Below are 14,564 nucleotides of genomic sequence, written 5' to 3'. Positions count from 1 at the left end.
TAATCAATTTTAATTGTTTTGTTAAATCTTATAATTCGATTATGAGGTTTTTATAAAAAGGATCAAAAAGAGTACATATTAAAAAATTAGTTAAATCAATTATTGATAATAAATATTAGTTTGGTTTTCTCAAGTATTTTTAATCATATATATTATAATTATCTCATGATGCAAAATCTTTTTTATATGTGCAATTAATGAAAATACTTTAAAAAATTATAAATTTTAAAAATAAAGTAAATTAAAATTTTATATTCGAACTTTTTTATCTATTTTTTTTATTTAGAGATCGGAGGTAGTATTCCCTGAAAAGTTTTACAACAAGTGAGAATATACATTGACAAATTTTGACAAAAGAAATGGCAATATGTTATAAGACTTTTAAGTAACTGTATACTTTCAACCTCATAATAATTTTTTCAGAGAAATTAAATAGAAAGAAATCTAAAAAATTTATATGCATCAGTTACATTTACGTATTTGCAAGTTAAACTTATATATTTGCAAAATAAATATAATGACTTATATTTACATATGAAATTTTCATATTTATTAATAATTACATCATTTACAAATTAAACTTATAAAAGTGATAAAAAAAATTGAATTTTTTCGAACCTTTGTAATTTTTTCTAATACTTATAATGACCGATAAAGGTTCATTCCTACGTCTTATTTCTTAACTGTCCAATCCAAATTTAATAGGAAGACTTCATTATAGTTATGACCTATATAAATATATATATATATAATATTAAATTTTAACTATTTAAACTTATTTACATATTTCTAATTGATATTCTAAGAGCCAATGTAAATTAGCTAAGCTAGTAAACAATGTGATTAAATTTCGTTGTTGATGCATGGACCTCATTTATAAGCAGATAATGTAAATATTGCAGTTAAGGTATATATTAAAAAATCAGATAAATTCATTTTGTTAGAAGCAATCTCTACTTTAAAAACACCCTTAATAACATATTGTGATGAGTAAATAAAAAAGTTTGCAATTTTACTTTCATTATTTTATAATAAGTGATGAAAATTTAGTTGCCAATTATGGGACGATATAAATTACAAATTACTCTTTTGATTCTAAATATAAGACTCATTTAGGATTGAAAGAGTATGATACATTAGGCCTTTAGATATAACCCAAAAGCTAGCTTATAAGTAGGAAGTACCCAAATGATATTTAAACCCTGTGGGTGTCAGGACTTCAGGCAATATGAAACTTATCATTCCACTGCTCTTCACCCTCTCTTGGCGTTCGCATTCCATGCTCAGCACCCAAAACGTTGCGCGTTTTGAGTGGTGAGCGCTTTATTTTTTTTGACTTTATTTTTGCTAAAAAAATTTATATTACCTCAAATTATTAATATAAAAATTAGTTTGAAATTTAATTTAATCTTAAATATAAGGTCCTAATCTACTTTGACTCTCATATATATCTATTTTTTTTTAAAATAGTCCTTGTAATAATTAGACATGTTAAAGATTTAATTAATTGGTGGTTCTAATTAAAACATATGATTAGTAAAAGGTATTTTAGAGAAAATATTATCTATTTATTACAAATAACTAATTTAGATAATTTTTTAATATATTTGAATTAGTTGAACTACCTCTTATATTAAAAACCAGAGGAAGTATGTATTAAAATTATTTTGGATTAACATTTATCTAGTACTCTAAATATTTTTTTAGGTGTTTTCAATACCTTAAAGTATTTTATGATTCATTTAATACCTTAAAATATTTTTTTCACATGCATTTAATGTCTTAAAAAATTTTCTATTTTGTGATATTGTATCACAAAATATTTTAGAATGTTAAAAAAATATTTAAAGATACTAGATAAATCATAGAAAACTCTAGAATACTAGACCTTGAAATATGTTTTTAGTGTCCGGTCATAAAGTATTTTAGAATGATGAACACATATCAAAAAATATTTTAGGATACTAGATGAACCACAAGATACTTTGAAATATAGGATTCTTAAATATTTTTCAAATGCGCTATCATAAAATACTTTAAAACACTAAATACACATGAGAAAATATTTTAGGATATCATAAAATACTTTAAAATATTAAATTTATCTAAAAAATATTTCAGAGTATTAGATAAACCTTAACTAAAATTAATTTTAATACATATATTTTTTTTGTAGTGAAAAAAATTTAAAAGAAATAAAGGTCTCTCATTATACTACTCAGCACTCAAAACGTCCACATTTTGAGTGCTGAGCAATCCGTGCTCATTAAGATGATGAGCACGGAATGCGGATCCCTCTCCTCTATAGTCAAGACTCTGATACCATATCAAGCTCTTAGGTCCAACCTAAAAATTAGCTCATAAGTAGAAGGTACTCAAAGGATATTTAAATTATGGGCGTTAGGACTTCAGGCGATGTGAGACTTATCACCTCACCATGAGCTAGCTTTTAAGTTGGACCTAAAAGCCCGATGTGGTATCAGAGCCTTGATTGCGGGAGGGGGTGAAGAGCGGTGATGATAAGTCCCACTGCCTGAAGCCCTGACGCCCACAATGTTTAAATATCTTTTGGATACCTCCTACTTATGAGTTAACTTTTGGATTGGACCTAAAGCTGAATGTATGTAATCAGGACATTTTTTATTTTATTTCTAATTAAAGACATTGTTCCTTATAATATTGGTGGTCTTTTCATGTCATTTTCCCTCCAAAGAAAAAGAAGCAAGAAAATAATCTTTGAAAATTTTATCACTGTAAATATAACTTTTAAATTATTTAGTTTAATAGTATTGATAATTTTTGGTACAGAAAATAATAATAAAGTTTATTCGACTCATTTAATTTGTAAATATCCAGTCTCTCCTTTAAATTTTACAATAAACCACCTCAAAATGTTAAATTTATAAATATTTCTTATGGTATTAGTTTTGTTCGTGCAAATAACTTAAAATTTAAGAACTTTATCTGCATATAATTTAAAATTTAAAGGAGTTATATGCTTACAAAAATAAAGTTTAGCTAGTATAAAACTGATAATTTGGGGTGATGTGCATAGGCTTGAAAGTTTAGGGAGATCTCTTATTAAGTTTTAAAGGTTAAAAATTTTATATAATTTATCCTTAATTCAATAATAAAAATATATGCCAATGTTATATTTGTAATATTTTGAAATAACAAATGATAAACAGAACCTAAATAAAAACTGAATGTCAATTGTCAGTCAGAGAAGTTGAATAACATAATTAAAAGCAAAAAATATATATTAAATAGAGATGATTGAAGTTAGTTTAATCTATTTTTATTTATAAATTATTCATTATTAATATTAGTTTCAAAATGCATGCAAGGAAATTACAAAAGCACGCCAACAGAAGCCTGACGAGCACAAGTCTTGGGCATATGAGCCATCGCTTCCTTCCTTTCTCTCTCAGAAATTTGAAAATACACAAAGCTATCTCTGAGATTGGCTCGAACCATTTGCTTCTCTTCCACTGTTTTAAGACTTCTGCGAATTCTCACCATCGATCGGATGTTTTATGCTTATTTTTGCCATCTCTTCCATAGGCTGTTGCTGATTCTCGACGATGGCCCATGTGTATTTTGGGAATTTGGGCGCTGATTTTACTAGTCAGGATCTTCGGAACGAATTGGGTCCGTATCTTACTCTTAAGAGGTAATCCAGTTAGATTTTACTGTTCTTGCTCATTTCTTGCCAAAGAAACCCAAGTTTCTTGGAAAATTTTTAATTCTGCGTATAATTCGATTACGATATTTGCGTGTTTGTGAAGGAAAGATATAATTAAAGATCATAGTTCCACCATGCTGCTATTACATTGTCATTTGCATTTTTCTCTGTATTGTATAGAGTTACAGAATTTTTCTTATGTCATAGTAAATTCGTAGGGTTTCCTCTTTACTCTGTCCTTATTTATAGAGTTTGTCTCAAGATTGATACGAATACTGAGTTTCGTGCAGGCAAAAATGGTTGGCATGTAAGGCATCATTGGCCCCTTGAGCATAGAAGCAGTTCAAACGAGAGGCATGACAAGCGCAGGTTGGTTTGCTGTATAGGCCATATGATGATATAGTAATTAAAACAATTAAGCATTTCAAATACTTATAGGCTTATAGCTGCGTCATCAATAATTGAACCCTCGACAGTAAATAAAATAATAAAGACGTTAGCTAGGTTCGTAAATTGCATTGCAGAGCATGAATTTACTTCTAATTATGCTTTATGAGTAGTTGCTGAGATGTAATGTCTACGAACTGTTTGCTGAAAGGTTACTGATAACTTCCCCTCTTTAAAGAATTGATGATTTGCCTTAAATTTAATGTTGATTCTTCTTTAAATCCCCATAAGGTTGGCATCGATCTGATTTGGTTGTGGTAATCTCTTTGTTTTGTTTTGCAAATTTTGGGAAGTTAGCACTTATACTACCAGTCCGTAATTTGTTGTCTTATTCTTTCACCGATGGCTTCGTTGAAAATGTGGAACTATAACTATAGCATTGTCTTACGTTACTCTAGTTTTTAGGATCCTAAGAGCTCCAGTATCTTCTTTCTTATGGTTTCATATCCTCTGTAAAGTTGGTGAAATCTAATTTGCTAGCAAATAGGGTCTGATGACAAACACAGATCTGAAATAATAAATAGTAGTAATTCTTTGCTCAGTTTTTATTGTATGATCAATTTGAAAGAGCCAATACCTAAAATTATTGAATTTGCTTGATTTTGCTACAGAACCCCCCGGAGAAGATCTCCAGTACGAGGAAGTACACCTCAGAGCAGCGGCAGCCACAGGTTGAGCAGATCACCTTCTGGGAGAAGATCTCCGGTACGACGGAAAAGAACACTTAAGCGCAGACGCAGCCACAGGTTCAGCAGGTCTCCTTCATATCATCGTTGTCCTCGCCATGACTGAATACTGATCAGTTGCAGCCAATGATGATTAGGTTGAGTTCTTGCATGAGAATACATGTTTTGATTCATCTACACTTAATATAGTTTTTGCATGAGAATACATGTTTTGATTCATCTACACTACTGACCCGTTATTTTGTTATGTACATGAGACACCATTCTTTGTTCTCTCGCGATTAAGCAATGAGGCAATGTACTTACCGGGCAACGGAATCCATTCTAGAAGTGCATATATGCATCCATACATATGTCTTTTATTCATTACTACATCCAACTAATTTATAAATGTTAACAAAATTAATTTAATTATTTATGATAAATGGATATCTTTTTTTTAAAATACTCATATTAATTATATATATTGAAACTATCCCTTCATAGATATTACTTGACATATGCAATTTCGATGAGAATTATTTGGGAGTAAAATAGATAAATATCGAAGACAAAGTATATTAAAATTTTATATTTATAATCAATTTGAATCTCCGACTAACTTTGATATTAAAAACCGGAGGTCTTTAGATTTTTTTTTAAAGTTTTTTTTGCACTTCCTACAAAAAACATTATCTTATGTAAGATTGGTCTCATATATAAGCAATATTTTGTGTTTTATTTCAATTAATTAGATATTTTTTTCTCACTCATTATCTCTCATATCTTTTTCATTCATTATCTTTTTCTCACCCAACATTTTCGTAAGTAAGGGTATATTTCAAATAAAATTATAACTTTTACACATTTAAATTTTAACCAATATTTCGCTTCAAGTGAGTTTTGATTAGTTGGTGTCAAGAGTGCGCATAGATCAAATCAGACTAGGTTAATCATGAGAGTGAATACTCTAACAACTTTTCATTTTTGTCTTAATTACATATACCTTCTCTTGATTTTGAAAACTCGAATAAGTCTTCCTTAAACTTAAAATATATATTACACAAATTTTTCTTATATATTTGAAATTATATTTTTATCCATCGTACTGTTAGTTGATTATTGAATTTGACCATTAAATTTTTTTGGCCAAAATACCCTTATTTAACATAAGAACTATTTTAATATTTATATTTGCCAAAAAAAACATTTATACAATAAAAAATAATTCTAATATATATTTTCAAATTTTCTAATATGTTATGAAATTTATTAATTTTCATGTTATTATGAAATTTTATAATTTTAATTTTTGTCACATTTATAAAAAAATTATTTATTTTAATTACTAATTCTACCTCCATTTCTTAATATAGAAGCTAATTGACTAATTTGAGTAGATTAAAAAAATTAGTTAAGTTAGTTGTTTGTAATAAATAGGTATTATCTTTTTTAAAATATCCTTACTAATTAAATATCATTTCATGAAATATTTAGAAAGTGTTTGGATCTTCATGTGGAGTGAAAAACACACTTGGGTCATTATGCAATGTGCAGTGCAGGGTTATTTAGGGAGGAGTACTTGTTTGGAATAGCTTTTGTGCAAGTGAACTTTTTAGTTTTGCAGTGGGACTGTTTGGATAAAATTAAATCATGATTTGGAGAATAGTTTCTAGAGAATAGATTTTTAGGAAAATAAATTTTGTGAAAAAGTGATTCTGAGAAGTGAGAGTGTTTAGATAATTATTATTAGAAGCACTTTTTATATGTACAAATTACTAAAAAAAACATAAGTTAATATAATAATTACATAAAAGATAAATTTTATGATACATTTTAATTTGAAGGAATAAAATCGTTAATAATATTTTTTTACCAACATAATTAATAATACATAAGATAATATAATTAATAATTAATTAATATGTGTATATATTTATAAAATATAAGATTAAATATGTTTATAAAAAAAATAATTGAGATGTGTTAAAGTCATATTATCGTTGAGATCTACTCTGACAGGCACAATCATACTCTCTAATTTAAGCCAGAAGCAAAATGGATTCAGAGGGTGTTTAGATGTAAACCAAACCATGATTTTAAAAGTGCTTTTACGGTTTACAAAGTAAATATGTAGAGAAATTTGTTTCGTTTTGTGAAAAAGTGCTTCTTAGAAGCACTTTTAAGCATTCCCAAACACCCCCTCAATTATACTGAAACCATGGTTTTGGCCTGAAACTGTGTTTTGTTAATTTTTCTCCCTGTTTGGCAAATTTGAGACCCAAACCATGGTTTCATCATATTGCTAAACACTCCCTGTGTGGGATAGTGAAAACTATTTTATGTTACTTTTAGAGAAAAAGCACATTTCTATAGAGACGATGTACAAGAGGGAAAAAGATAAAATGGGATTCGTCTTTGCTCTATAAAAAATAAAAAGATAGAATTTCTCTTTAAAAAACCCCAACAATTTGATATTTACAAGGAAAAAAAAACTAATAAAATTTAATGAGAGTCCGCTACAAACCCAATTGTTTTTTAATATTTATAATGTTTCTAATAATAAATAAATAATTCTTTTTTTTATATTTTAATGTGTCTTAAATTTGTCAAATTATATACATATAATATATATGAATACATGTGCTTAATAAAACTCAAGTATTGAAAATTTTTAGTATTTTATTATTTTCAAAATTTTTCTCATAATAAATTAACTATGTTTATTTTTTATATTTTTCATTTTAATATTTCTTCTAAAATTATTTCACTATAATAAATTTATATCCTTTTCAGTTATTTTATATTTAAACCTTTTTTATTAATCATTTAAACAAGTTTTAACTTTTTAATTTACATAAATTATATTACACTAACTTCTATTTTAATTTACGTTTATAAAAGTCAAATAGAATAAAAGTCAGTTTTTTTACTGTCAATCCAAACACACCCTAAATATATATAACTACTATAAGGATTACGTTGGAAAAAATGAATAATTATGAGAAACAAAGTGAATTGGGATTTTATATTTAGAATTAAATTAAAAGTCAAGCAAGATATTATATTAAGAATATGAGATAGTAGTTAATGAAATTTCTATTGTGTTGGCCATTTTAGCCATAGATGAGAAAACAATTTCTTTTCCATAGTTTTAAGGATGGAAACCGCGAAACAATGTTATAACGGCATCTGAATTTTCTTTTTTTTTTTTTTTTTGGTTTTTTGTTGTTTTTGGGGGGGAGGGGGGAGCTTCGTACCTCTTTGGTGTCACCATTCTTTATCGCTGCACCTGCACTCCACTTCATGGCTGTAGCCATTGTTTTTCTCTTGAGGTTTGCAAACGAGTATTAAAAACAGATTTGGGATTTGGGATGCTCTGTTTGGGTTGGCGGTGACTTGTAAGCTGTTTATGGAGTTTAAGAACGATTGAGCTGTAATTGTAGTGTTTAGATTGACGATAGCACAAATTAACTTTTGTATAAAAAGTCATAATAAGCTATAAGTTTATGACATTTGAAAAGTGAAGAGAGAAGAAGTTAAAAAAGGAGCTGAATTTTATCTTTAAGAAATTTACTAGTTCTTCCGGTTCTTATTATAAGTTTCAAATAATTAATTTACAAATAACATAGAATTAGATAGAATTAATTGAAAGTAATAAATATGTTATAAATATGTTTTTGATTTCAAATATATGTCCTTATAATAAATGATAAAAAAAAATGTATTGAAAAATGTAACTAGAGAGTATACCATATGAGAGAGAATAAATTATATATATTATTTAATAAAATTCATATAATTTTTGTTCATTTTACAACTAAATTTACTTTTTCAATAATAACACAAATAATTTCACTTTTAGAAACTGACTTATTTACAAAAAGTCTATCGAAATATAAATCATATTACCTAATTTAACTTTTTTAAAACTAAAATAAAAATAAATTATTTTTTCCACTATCAATCTAAACGGGTCCTACAGGTTAAAATATAGATTTTCATTAAAAATATATTTTTATAATTTTTTTTTAAAAAAGTCTTAACAGACTTAATGGTTTGGATTAAAAAGTATCTTTAAAGTTTTTATAATTAAAACAAAATAAAAGGATGGTCAGACCGTATTTTACTCCAAGATTTTTTTTTGGGCACAAAAGATAGTAGCTGAAAACAAATTAGACCAATAGGGATTGAGATCCCAAAGCCTCTTTATCTATCAGTGCCCTCATGTGTTGAGGAGGAGCAATGTCAAGAGGTACAGTAGTTGTAACTTGCTAGCCCATCAGCAGTTTGGTTGCATTCTTTTTGAACAAATTGAACCGTGATGGTCCACCTCAGAGCCAGGAGCCCTTTAATTTCCAGTACAGTAGTGCTACAAGTGACCCTTCAACCTTTATCTCCAAGGATAGAGTCAATGAGATTTTTACAAAAGTGGCTCTGCAATAGAGAGAGGAAATCCAGAAGATACTAATTTGCTCACTGCTTCCCTCACTGGCCTTTCTAATAAAAGATTCGGTGCAATGTTTCTGTGCTTGAATGAAGGGAAGAAAACTATCGCGTAAGTGTGTGTGCGCGTGTGTTATCAATTTTTAATTTGCTGTTTATATGTTTTAAATTATTTAAGTTTGGTATGTCAGCATCGTTAACTACAGTTGAATTACCGGTACTAAGTACTAACAGAATCGAGATTCAATGAATAATTGTATTAATAAAGTAAAATTAATTAAGAAAAAAGGTATAGATATCAAATAAAAAATTGAGAAAAAGTATAATAAAATAAAATTTAAGGAATATAAAATTGATAGTTTGTGATTATCTGCACGGACTTAATTAAAAGTTTTGGGGATCTCTTATTAAGGGGGTGTTTGGATAGAAACCAAACCATGGTTTCAGAAGTGCTTTTACGGATTACGAAGTGCCAATGTTAATATTTTGAAATAAACTAAATGATTAACAGAACCTAAATAAAAACTGAATGTCAATTGCTAGAGAAGTTGAATAACATGCTTCAAAGCAAAAATATACTACCTCCGATCTTTAATATAAGACCTCGTTTGACTTTTATTTTGGTCCTAAATATAATACTCCAATTCACTTTGTCTCTCATATTTATATATTTTTTTCCAAGATAGTCTTTCTAATAATAATAGTTTTAGCCAATACACTTGATTAGTAAACATATTTTAGGAAAGATAGTATTTATTTATTATAAATGACTAACTTAATTTCTTTCTTTAATTTTCTCAAATTAGTTAACTAGCTCTTATAAATAGAATCGGAGGTAGTATTAAATAGAGATGATTAAAGTTAATTTAATCTTCTTGGCCAAAAAAGGTTAATTTAATCTTCTTGGCCCAAAAAAATGGTTGTTTTAATCTAATTTTATTTATAAATGATTTATTTTTAATATTAATTTCAAAATGAATGTAAAGAAACTATTAAAGCGCGCCAACAAAAAGCTTTGCGAGTTACCAGTCTTGAGTATATTAGGCCTCGCTTTCTTTCTCTCTCAAAGTTTTCAAAATACGCAAAGCAATCTCTGAGATTCCTCGAACCATTTGCTTCCCTTCCATTGTTTAAGTTCTGCGAATTCTCGCTATCTGATCGGACGTTTTGGTTCTTATTTTCGCCATCTCTTCAGTAGGTTGATGCTGGTTCTCGACAATGTATGCCGAAGTGTACGTTGGGAATTTGGGTTTTACTGATTTGGATCTTCCGAATGAAATGCGTCTGTATCCTTCTTATAGGAGGTAATCCAGTTAGATTTTACTTTTCTTTGCACATTCTTGCCAAAGAAACCAAGTTTCTTGGACAGATTTTTTTAATTCTTTCTATAATTCGATTACTATATTTGCGTGTTTGTGAAGGAAAGATTTAATTAAACATCATAATTCCACCATTCTGCTATTATTGTCATTTGCGTTTTTCTCTATCTGCCGAGTTGTTGATATACTGCTCTATCCGGCGTTGAACTCTGCATCTTTCTGAGGCACTTAATTCTGCTAATGTTTGACTAATTGATACCTTCAATGCAGTTCCCACTGGGTTTCTGAAACTAAAAGCCGACGGACATTCTACGCTATTGTAAGGTTTCGAGACCTGAGGGATGCAGTTAATGCAGTTCATGATTTGAACGGTCAGTACTCAATATATCAGTTATTACTGTGCATACGTTATGGCATTTTTCTTTTGTCGTAGTAAATTCATACTTGTTTCTTCTTTACTCTATCCTCATTTAGAATTTGTCTCAAGATTGATACGAATGTTGAACGCCATACAGGTAGAAATGGTTGGCATGTAAAACATCATAATCCCGACAGTAGATGTTACAGGTGTGGTAAATCTGGTCATTTAGCTCGAGACTGTCCAGAGGTCAGAGGAAGATGGAGGATTCGTTGCCGCCTTGAGCATATCGGAATTACTCCAGGCTATAGGCATGAGCCCCGCAGGTTTGTTTGCTCTGTAGGCCATGTGATGAGAAAGTAATTAACACAATTAAGCATTTCAAGTAGTTATAGGGTTATAGCTGTTTCATCAAATATTGAACCCCAGAGTAAATGAAATAATAAAGATGATAGGTTCACAGATTGCAGAGCATGAATTCACTTGTAAATTGTGTTTTATGACTCGAGGCTGATGTATAATGTTTGCGAACTGTTTGCTGAAAAGATTACTGATAAGTTCCCTGTTTGAAGAATTGATAATTTGCCTTAAATTTAATGTTGATTCTTCATTAAATCACCATAAGGTTGGCATCTGATTTGGTTGTGGTAATCGCTTTGTTTTGTTTTGCAAAGTTTGGGGAGTCACGGTCATTCTGGAATTTGTTGTCTTCTCCTTTCACTGATGGCTTCGTTGAAAATGTGGAATTATAATTACGGCATTCTCTTACGTTACTCCATTTTTTAGGATCACCGAAGGCCTGATTCAGTGTCTTCTTTCTTATGCTTTCATATTCTCTGTAAACTTGGTGAAATCTAATTTGCTGGCAAATGGGACTGATGAGAAACATATAAAACTGAAATAATAAACAGTAGTGATTCTTTGCTCAGTTATTATAATTAGTGTGGATGATCTGTTTGAAAGAGCTAATATCTAAAATTACCGCATTGAATTTGCTTATTTCTGCTACAGAACCCCTGAGGGATCTCCAGTACAACAGGGCAGAACACGTAAACGCAGGAGCAGCTACGAGATCAAAAGGTCACCTTCTTTGCATAAACGGAGAAGATCTATTTGACTGATCACTTGAGGCCAATGATTAGGCTGAATAGTTTCTTTCAATGCAATTTTTGCATGAGAATATAGGTTTTGATTCATCTACGGACCCATTATTTCGTTATGCACATGGGACACCATCTTTTGTTCTCTCCCAAACAATAAGGCAACGTACTTATCCAACAGCGAATCGTATTTTGTTTAATGGATCGTATTGTAGAAAGTGTAGAAATAAACTTACGTACGTACATACATATATGTCTTTTATGCACTACTTTAGAAATCTTCTATGGCAAGACAGGGCCACACAGGATTGACAGAAATGATTCTCTCTTGGGAGGTGCCTAACGGTTGCAAAGGAATATTCCTGGAAGACAAGATGTTAACATGACTATTCTGTTGTTCGTTTGTGTAGCCTTTTAAGGCGTTATTTTCCTCAAGCTTCGGCTTGCCTTTCCATGTTAAAAAAAAAAAAGAAATCTTCTGTTGCCGTATCTAAAAAGTTCAAATGCAAACCCCCCCCCCCCAAAAAAAAGGGTAAAACAGGCTGGCCCTGTAATTCTACAGGCATGATAATACCTGAAAAACTTAGAATCTTGTGCGCATAAGAGCATCATTGTTTTTACTTTTATCTCTTCTCTGTAATTGTTTTTTTACTATTAAAAAGTTTCATTAAAAATTTTGTTCAAATTGCAATAAAAAAATTTTATTAGGTTATTACTTTGCATGAAAAAAAAAAATTCTATATAAATGTTTGAATTGGTTATACTGAGGATATCTAGTAACTTGAGATTAATTATAGGATTACAAATTTGAACCTTTTATGATTGTTTTGCAAATTTTTGGGTCAAAAAAATATAGATAGACTACCTAAACTTGAAGATTATGTATGTATGTAGTACGCACAGATAGATAGATAAACCTATATTACAAACGTGCATGGGATTGAACTGAACCAAATGTATATAGTGATACACACAAGGGAATAGACTGACACTGAACTAAATATCACTTAGCATATTGGGAATGGTAAGACGACTAGATTCTAGCTTGATTATTGAGTTGGTGAAGTGGGTCCTCTCAAATACCTTACTTTCACAGATGTATCAGAGACCGAACTTAACAAGACAATCAACGATTGATTACATTACTAGCTAGGGAGAATGGGACCGGACTAAATTCCAACACCTGCTTCCAACAAGCCTGAATTTACAAATCGCTGCAACTGGTCCCCCTTAAGAGCCTCAGTTAGACGACTTATGCTACTGGAACCTAACCGCCAATGGAGCCTTCACAGTTCATTGGGTGTATCAAGCCAATCACCAATTTGATTATGAAATTCACGGAAAATGCTGGAATTGGATCTGGAAGAGGCCTGGGGTTCAAAGGATTCACACTTTTCTTTGGCTAGCCAAGAAGAATAGACTCCTTTCTAATTCAGAGCGATTGAGAAGAGGCATAGCCATGGAAGGAACTTGTGATTTGAGCCATATTCTTCGTTTTTGTCCCACAGTACAGGCATGTTGGCTGCAATTAACACCCCATGACAAAACCCAGGAATTCTTCTCCAAACCTTTTGAAGACTGGCTACTTCGGAATCTCAATCCTCGATGCATGGGCACTCATTGGTGGCTCACTTTTGGCATGCTATGTTGGAAACTTTGGGACAACTGGAACAAGCGCATATTTGCTGATGATCCCTTTTCCCAAGAAAACATCTTTGTTCTTGTCCAATCTTTTGTTATTCACACCTCTAATGCCAGGAGGCTCTTAGATGCTGTTGCTAGCTCCAACTAATTGCCTGTATGTTTAGCCTGAACTTCTTGTACATATCTTAGCAGTACATTCTCTTTATACTCCCAAAAAAAAAAAAAAGAATAGACTGACGTTTTGTTTTGTTTATCAAAAAGATAATAATTACATCACCGATTCAATTTCATCACTTTTGTTTGCCGTACACAGAGTTATCTCACTTCTCTTTGGCTGTGATTATCTTAAATTCTTGGCATTATCAAAATGAAATGGATATAATGTAATAATGACAAGAAACGGGGAAGATACCAGTTTGCGTAAATCTTGACTCAGAAGTTGGGTTTAGATAATAACGACTCACAAATTAGCCCGTTAAGTAAGACTCAATTTGCAATCCTTTTAATAGTCAGTTGGTTCCCCATCACAGTTCTGACTAACTCAGAAATTATGATGGATTTTAAATTATTAGTTATTAAATTTATTAATATGTTTTTAACTTACCTTTGAGAAGGTCACGGAGGAAAGGTACATTACTTATGCGGCAAGAGACTCACATGTAAGCATGATTAACTCATCCATGGTTTTGATAGCTTAAGCACGACGTTTCGAGTTTGAGCTGTGTGAATGAAGAAAACATTTTTAAAACAACTACTTCTAATTAAGCCCGATCATGCTTGGATATGATCCAATCAGATTAGTTATATAAAAAGGCAGAAAATACCTTTAGGAGAACTACTAGTAATTGAACTAGACAATGCTCGAATCTAACCTAGTTAGATAGCCATATAAAAAAATTT

General features: G+C 30.2%; 1 protein-coding gene across 1 annotated transcript; it reads left to right on the top strand.

Moving 5' to 3' along the window:
• The first annotated feature begins 10,461 nt into the window (after positions 1 to 10,461).
• On the top strand, positions 10,462 to 12,037 carry LOC114739803 (serine/arginine-rich splicing factor RSZ23-like). The gene is made up of 4 exons (XM_028927881.1): positions 10,462 to 10,547; positions 10,833 to 10,933; positions 11,078 to 11,246; positions 11,932 to 12,037. The coding sequence occupies exons 1-4, from the start codon at positions 10,462 to 10,464 to the stop codon at positions 12,035 to 12,037; spliced, it is 462 nt and encodes a 153-aa protein (XP_028783714.1).
• The last annotated feature ends 2,527 nt before the right edge of the window (positions 12,038 to 14,564 follow it).

This window comes from Neltuma alba, unplaced genomic scaffold (assembly GCF_004799145.2).
Source record: "Neltuma alba isolate B1F8T4 unplaced genomic scaffold, ASM479914v2 tig00002910_pilon, whole genome shotgun sequence".
NCBI classification, from domain to species: domain Eukaryota; kingdom Viridiplantae; phylum Streptophyta; class Magnoliopsida; order Fabales; family Fabaceae; genus Neltuma; species Neltuma alba.
The sequence above is the reverse complement of the archived record's forward strand: the minus strand, read 5'-3'. Positions and strand labels throughout refer to the sequence as shown.

Coding starts and splice junctions, on each gene's coding strand:
- LOC114739803 (XM_028927881.1), top strand. CDS start 10,462: ATGTATGCCGAAGTGTACGTTGGGAATTTGGGTTTTACTGATTTGGAT. Junction 10,934..11,077: donor TGCAGTTCATGATTTGAACG/GTCAGTACTCAA, acceptor AACGCCATACAG/GTAGAAATGGTTGGCATGTA. Junction 11,247..11,931: donor TATAGGCATGAGCCCCGCAG/GTTTGTTTGCTC, acceptor TTTCTGCTACAG/AACCCCTGAGGGATCTCCAG.